This window comes from Emiliania huxleyi, assembly GCF_000372725.1.
Source record: "Emiliania huxleyi CCMP1516 unplaced genomic scaffold EMIHUscaffold_23, whole genome shotgun sequence".
In the NCBI taxonomy this organism is placed as follows: Eukaryota; Haptophyta; order Isochrysidales; family Noelaerhabdaceae; genus Emiliania; species Emiliania huxleyi.
Genome location: NW_005200333.1, coordinates 665,813 through 672,571, shown reverse-complemented (window position 1 = coordinate 672,571; position 6,759 = coordinate 665,813). Strand labels below are relative to the sequence as shown.

The following is a 6,759-nucleotide window of genomic DNA, read 5'->3' as shown; positions in this document are numbered from 1 at the left end:
CCGCCCCCCCCACGCCCGTTCGCGGCCAACCCGCGCCGCCGCCCTCCTCCGCCGCGCCGCCCGCCCCTCCGCCGTGCCGCTGCGGGCGAGACCGCGCGAACTGCCTCCACCTATTCACAGTGGGAGGTGTGAAGAGACGCTGTTCACAGCTAGAGGCGAGCTGCGAACTGCCTCCACCGCCGCCGCTGCTCGCCAACGTCTACCGAGGAGAGGTCTACCGAAGAGAGGACATCCCTGCTCTCCGGCGCATCCCTGCCGCCGCCGCCGCCGCCACCGCCACTGCCGCCGCCGCCGCCACCACCACTACCGCCGCCGCCGCCGCCGCCGCCGCCAGTGCCTCCGCCGCCTCCGATGTCGCTGGAGCTGGAGGCGCCAACCGCGGAGGAGGGGCGCCGCCGAAAGTGCCAGTCGAGGCGGCCCTTGTCTGCGGCCAGGTCCATCGCGTGCGCGTACGCCGCCTGCAGCCTCTCCCTGTCCCGTGCGGTGTCGGCGTTGACAGTCGGCACGAGGGCGCGCGGCCGCAGCGCCGCGACGAAGGCCTGCAGCTCCGCCCACGGCGAGTCATGGTTGCAATGATGCTATTACGACGAGTGATCGTTCCCACTGTATTACTCCATGAGCAGTGTCTGTGTAGGCCTGCAGCTCCTCCCACGAAGAGTGCTCAGAGTACGGCACTCCGTACATGCGCGTGGTGCCCGCCCCCTCGACCCACGGCTTGGGGAGACCCGCCTACGCCGCTGGATGCGCCAACCTCAGGGCGGGAAGGGCGGTGGTGTGCGGTTTCTTCAGTGCACCGCGTGAAGACGAGGCGGCTGCGAGTGCAGCGAAGACCGCGGGAGATGGTCCGAATACGGCGGAGTGCGTGCCCGCCCGAGCGCGGGTTGGAAGACATGAATACGTACTCCGCTTCTAGGGCTCGAGAGATGGGGAGATGCGGGGAGGTATGGGGAGATATTCCGCGTCTAGGGAGGACCCCGCCTCATCCGACTTGGAGTACGCCCACCCCGTCGGCCGAAACGTCACCACGGCGGCGTAGCGCTCGCCGTGCCTCTGGAGCAGCGCACCCATCGCCTCGTGCGCCTCCACGCCCGCGGAGAGTGGCATCACGTGCACGCGTACCTACGGGCCGGCGGTGTACTGTTACTGTGAGGGCAACATCACCGCGTCCCACCGCCTGCTAGACGCGCCCTGCGGTCGGCGGCTCCTCTCGGGGCCTCTCGGGTATTCTCGGGGCCTCTCAGGGCCTCTCAGGGCCTCTCGGGGGTTAAAATCGGCTCCTCTCGGCTCCTCTCGGCTCCTCTCGGGGTACCCTCGAGAGATACTTGCTCTCCACTGCTCTCCTGCGGGTCGGCGGCATCCACGGTGTGCAGCTCGGCGTCCCACAAGCCGCAGAGCTTCAGCGAGAGCGCGCGGCGCTCGGAGAGCAGCGCGCGGCCGCCCGCTGCGCGCGCGACCGCGGCGATTGCCTTCTCCTTGCCAACCTGGTACGAGCCGACGATGAACAGCGTGCGCGGCTAACCCTAACCCTAACCCTAACCCTAACCCCAACCCTAACCCTAACCCTAACCCCAACCCTAACCTGGTACGAGCCGACGACGAACAGCGTGCGCGGCTCGCGGCGCAACTCGGCGGCTGTGACGGCGGCGAGACATCGCAGCGCGTCTGGCTGCGGTGGGAAGCGCCAGCGCGGCGAGGAGTAGGTCGTGTCGAGATAGAGGACGTCCACCGCAAGGGGCGAAGGGGAGGCGGCGGCGTCGGTGGTCTCGGCGGCAGCGGTGGCGGCGGCGGTGGCGGCGATGGCGGAGGTGGTGGGAGAGGGCGAGTGGTTGCAGCGGTGGCAGAGGCGGAGCAGGCCGCGGCGCAGCAAGGCTGCGCAGACCGCCTCGCGGATGGGCTGCGAGGCGCGCATATCTCCGGTGTGCAGCGCGGTGTGGCCAGTGGCGAGGTGCTCGAGCAGGAACATGAGCGAGCCGGGGCAGTGGCCGGCGTCGAGGGCGGTGATCTGGACGCCCTCGACCTCGATCGACTGGCCAACGTCGATGGTGGTGATCCGCTTCTCCGGCAACCCAATCGTGGCGCGCAGCACTCGCGCGGTGACCGAGGAGCAGTAGACGGTCCCGAGGTCAAAGGACGCGTGCAGGCCGCAGGTGTGGTCGCTGTGCGCATGCGTTAGCAGGTAGTGCCGCACGTCGGCCTCGCAAAAGTTGAAGCCGTCGACAATGAAACCGGAGAGCGGCGGGCGCAGCCGCTTGAGGCTGGCGTGCTGGGTCGCCATCGATCGTCCGCTGTCGGCAGCTCCACGCCGTTGGCCTGGAGGTCCGCCTGCAGCTGGTTGGCCGCAGAGTCGCCCGAGGGCCCAGTAGGGACCCACCCAGGGCGGCGCCCCCCCCCCCGGGGGGGGCGCACATTGTTTCTTTTGGACCAATATTGTTGGAAAACCTACAGATTTCATGGCGGGCCGCCTAGGCCCTGGGGTCGGATGTAGAGTCGGTGGCGGTGCCGCGCGCGGCGCGGGCTTCGCTGTCGGGGGCGTTTAGGGCGGGGTCGGGGAAGGGTGGTGGGGTCGTGGGTTGCCCGCCAGAACCCCGGTGGACGTGCGTGGACGGACGAATTGGCTCGCAGATTTGGAAAAAAAATGGGAAGGCTCACTCGTCTCTGCCCGTCCTGTGGTTTGTGCCGCGTCCCGTGCCCCTGACGGAGTTAAAACAATCCGCTCGACAGACAGCCGGCGGTCCTTTTCTTTTCTAAAAGATTGCTGCGCCGCCGCACTTTCTTACGCCAAAAGAGAGTTTTTTTTGCAGAGCAAATTGTGAATGAGCTTGCCTGTGGCGGGGGCGGGCGAGTGCACGGAGCTAAGTGCCTTGTCCGAAGAGGCCACCGGCCAAAAGCGCATGTCTTGAAGGTCCGATACTGGAAGCCCATATAGGCACCTTACACTCCCCCGCAGTATCGCACCTCTTGAGCGACACTACGTTTCCGCAGCTGGGGATTCTCCGGGTACCCCTCTTTGTACCCGTGCTGGCCGGATTCCTCCTCCGAACAAATCAAGTTCGATCGGCCCTCTCCCTCCCTCCTTCCTCCTCCTAACAAACCTAACATCCTCCTCCTCCTCCTCCTCCTCCCCAAGTCCTCAGCAGCCAGCCCTCCCTTGCGGCGGCTGGGTGCTCGTCGAGACGGAGGCCTTTTTGTTGCTCCCCTACAAAAGCAGTATAGCCTACAATCTCCCGAGGGCCTGCGACCCGCCGCACGGATCTCCATAGTTACCCTATGCCATAGAGCACCGCGACTCGCCCCCGCTGGATGTGGGGAAAGAGCTTAAATATTCCTCGCCTACCTCCCGTGGCTCGCTCAAGCGACCCATGGCGACAATATCGTCAGCGAAAAGCCCGGGCGGAATGGCGACGAATGGCGATGCGGAAAACAAAGGGGGGGGGGGGGGGAGTCCACGTGCACTGACAACATGTGATGCTCAAAGACGTGACACATGCCGCCAGAGCCGTCTTCAGTGTGTGGAACTCGCTGTGAGCTGGGAGATGCCCTGCCGTCACGCGTCCGCGCGCTTCAGGCGAGCATCGTCCGGCAGACCCGCTCGACGGTCGCGGCGAGCTCGGCGTCCTGCTGGTTGGACCGGCGGCCAGGCTGCTTGAGGGGCTGCACGAGCGCCATAATCCACCCGAGCGCAATCGGCACAAAGCACGCCTTGACCTCGCTGTTCTTGAAGGAGGCGAGGCCGGCGGCAAGTGCCTCCGTCTCGTGGCCTGAGAGGCGCGTGAAGTCCATGAAGGCGGCCCAGCCGGCAAGGAAGGTGCGCGTGGCGACGAAGCGCGCGTACGTGGTGTGGTACTCATTGTCGTTGTTGTTGTAGTCGATTTCTTCGTGGCGCTCCCTGTCCTCCTTGATGAGCTTGCGCACGAGCAGCAGGATGACCGCGACCGGCGGTGCGAGCTGGCGCGTCACCGTGAGGAAGAGCTGCGCGAGATCCTTGAAGCACTGCTCCTGCTCGAAGTCGTCCTCATACTCGTACTCCCACTCGTCGTCATCGTGCTGGTCGCTCCAAATCTTGTTGATGTGCGAGAGGAGGGCGGCAGCAGCCGCCTCAACCGGCAGATCGGCATCGCGCAGGCACGCCTTGAGCGCAGTCAGCGAGAGCGGGATGGCGTCGAGCAGCAAGGTCAGAGACTCGACGTCAGGCTTGTCCTTGTAAGCCGGAGAGCGCTCGGCGAGGTCAACCACGAGATGCGGCGTCCAGTCGAGCCGGTGGACGTTTGAGCGGATGGCCGAGCTGAAGGTGTCGCTCCACGTGCGCCGCCGCTGCTCCTCGTCCCAGTTCTGCGACTCAGTCACCTTGGAGGCAAAGGCCAAGAAAGCATCGGGCTTCATCGCAAGACTGCACGCCACGACGCACTGCTTCCGCTGCTTTTTGAGAAGGTTTGTGACTTGGTTTGTGATTCCGCTGTGCGGATAGCAGGAAAAGAGCCCGCTGCCGTGCCTGAGCCCTTCCCCATTCTGGTCGCGCACGGCCTCCTCCAGCTGAACAACAACAGCTTCGCGCGAAGAGCACATGGTTTTGAGGCGGGCGAGGAGGGCGACGCCCATTTGGTGCGCCTTGTCCTTGTCCTCGGCGTCTTTGTTCAAGCGCGCGCGCGCGAAAAAGACGGACCGCACCGCATGCTTGAGCTCGCTTGCATCTTGGAGCAGTTCGATCGGTGCCGACCAGACCTCCTTGTCGATCACCCGCACTGCAACGAGCGAAGACAGAGCCTTGGAGGTGAGCGCCAGCCTCGCGAGCGAGTCAGGCGGCATGCCAGCGATGACACGCTCCGAGAGCTCGCTGGGAAGCGTGCTGAAAACATCTTCGCAGGGCGCCAGCGCCTTCTGGCGACGCGTGCGGAGCATGAGAGGCGGAGGAGTTGGCAAGCGCGGACAACCTCTGGCGAAAGCGACTGCACCCTGAGTGACAGCGCGCGAGAAAAGAATTTTTTCAGGCCGAAGCGGCAGGCGTACGGGGTAGTCGTCACACCCTCCTGCCTCAAAAGGGTGGGGCTGGGAGTCGCTTAGGTGCTCCCGTGTTGTACCTGTGTCAGTGCCAGTGCACGCCAGTCCCGTGCCCAGTGTCGTGCGAGGGAGCTTTGTTGTAAACTTCTGTGAAATTCTACCAACAAATATACCTACACCACAAATACCTAAAAGACAAATAGAGGGGGAAACAAAAGGAAGGGGGAAATTGGGTAAAAACGGCGGCGCGACGTCTCGCCGCTGTGCCGCCCAATGGCCCCCTGCCGAATGCGCCTGTTGCACCGCTGTCGCCGCTGGCTGCTCGTGCCCGGGCCGGCGTGGGGTATCTTCCCGCGCGACGACGAACGGCGCCGGCACCGACCACGCGTGGGGCAGCAACCATTTCCTCATGGGCGGGGGCGTCAACGGCGGCAACATTCGGGGCCAATTCCCAGAGCTCAGGGTCGACGGGCCGCAGTCCATTTCGGGCAATGCGCCCATGCTGCCGACCTCGCCATGGGAGGCGATCTGGAAGGGCGTCGCGCTGTGGGTCGGCGTCGACGAGAGCCAGCTAAACAGCGTGATGCCCAACCTCAAGAACTTTGGCGAGGCGGACCTGATCCCCTACGCAGACCTCTTCCGATAGGCAACCGTCAGTAGAGTCTATAGAGAGTGTGTACCTCCGTGCCGGCACCGTCCCCTCCGGCCGGTCCGCTCTCGCTCGACCGGACGCGAGACGTAGGTCACATCACTGTGGAAAACCGAATGGCACAGTACCGGGCCTACTCTAGAGGGTAGCCAGCCCGTAAGAGTAGTCAGAGTAGAACGTAGCTGGCACCACAGGCCGGAGGCCGCACACGCGGCAGCAGCGGTGATCTCTCTCAAAATCTCTTTTTGAGTACGCACCTTGTGATTTTTGGGTCAAAATCGTCCCGATTTCATAATGTTCGTTCGTACGTGCATCCGCGGCGCCCAGCGCGGTGCCAGCGGCTCCCATACCTCTAAGAGGCCACCCACCTCCGTATAGACCCTTATATCCGCGGTTTACGCCCAATAGAGGCAGCTGCAAGAGGGCCCGGACGGGCACTGCGGCACACACTGCTCGCTGCTCGGCCATGCGGTAGCGTCTGGTGATGCCGCCCCTGCGCGGGCGGGGGCGTCTCGCTCGGCAGCAACTGCGCCGCGCAGCGCAGGTTCGAGGGTCGCGGTGGGTGGGTGCACTGGAAGACGTAGCGGTCGAGAAAGCGCTCAGCGACCGCTACGTCTCGAGGATGGAGCCGTCGCGCGGACCCGACCGGCCGACCGGCAGTAGCAGCAGGCGCCGGAGGGCGCGGGAGGCAGCGGCGACACCTCGGGCCAGAAGCGCGAGCCCTAGGCTGGTGAGGGGGCCCGCTCATGCGTAAACGGCTCTGGGACTTAGCTAAATCGCGCATCGAAATCGGGACGATTTTGCCAGGGCACCGTCACAAGGTGCGCGCGCTGGCCGCTGCCGGGGCTCTGTCTCACTCTCACGTGCCGCAATATGTGTCACACACGGCGGCTTCTGCCACCTCTCGATTGGTTCTACTTTCTACGCACACCTACCGGGGAAGGGGCGCTTGGGAGCGGGGGCGGGGGCGGGGGCGGGGGCGCGCAGCGCGGCTGCGCGGCGCGCGCAACAGAGGGTAGGGTGGGGAAGACGGCGAGGAGGGGGCGGCGGCGGCGGCGGCGGCGGCAGCGCGCGCGCGGCGCGCGCGACGGGTGGGGCGGAGCAGCGACCGGTGG

At 65.5% G+C, this 6,759-nt stretch overlaps 1 protein-coding gene across 1 annotated transcript; it reads right to left on the bottom strand.

Annotated features, from left to right (window-relative positions):
- Positions 1–320: 320 nt before the first annotated feature.
- On the bottom strand, positions 321–2,275 carry EMIHUDRAFT_450191 (hypothetical protein; the record flags this gene model as incomplete). Its single annotated transcript, XM_005779557.1, has 4 exons — positions 321–545; positions 643–729; positions 979–1,119; positions 1,880–2,275. Coding segments are annotated over 4 exons (849 nt in total), but the record flags the coding sequence as incomplete, so codon positions are not given.
- Between the last annotated feature and the right edge of the window lie 4,484 nt (positions 2,276–6,759).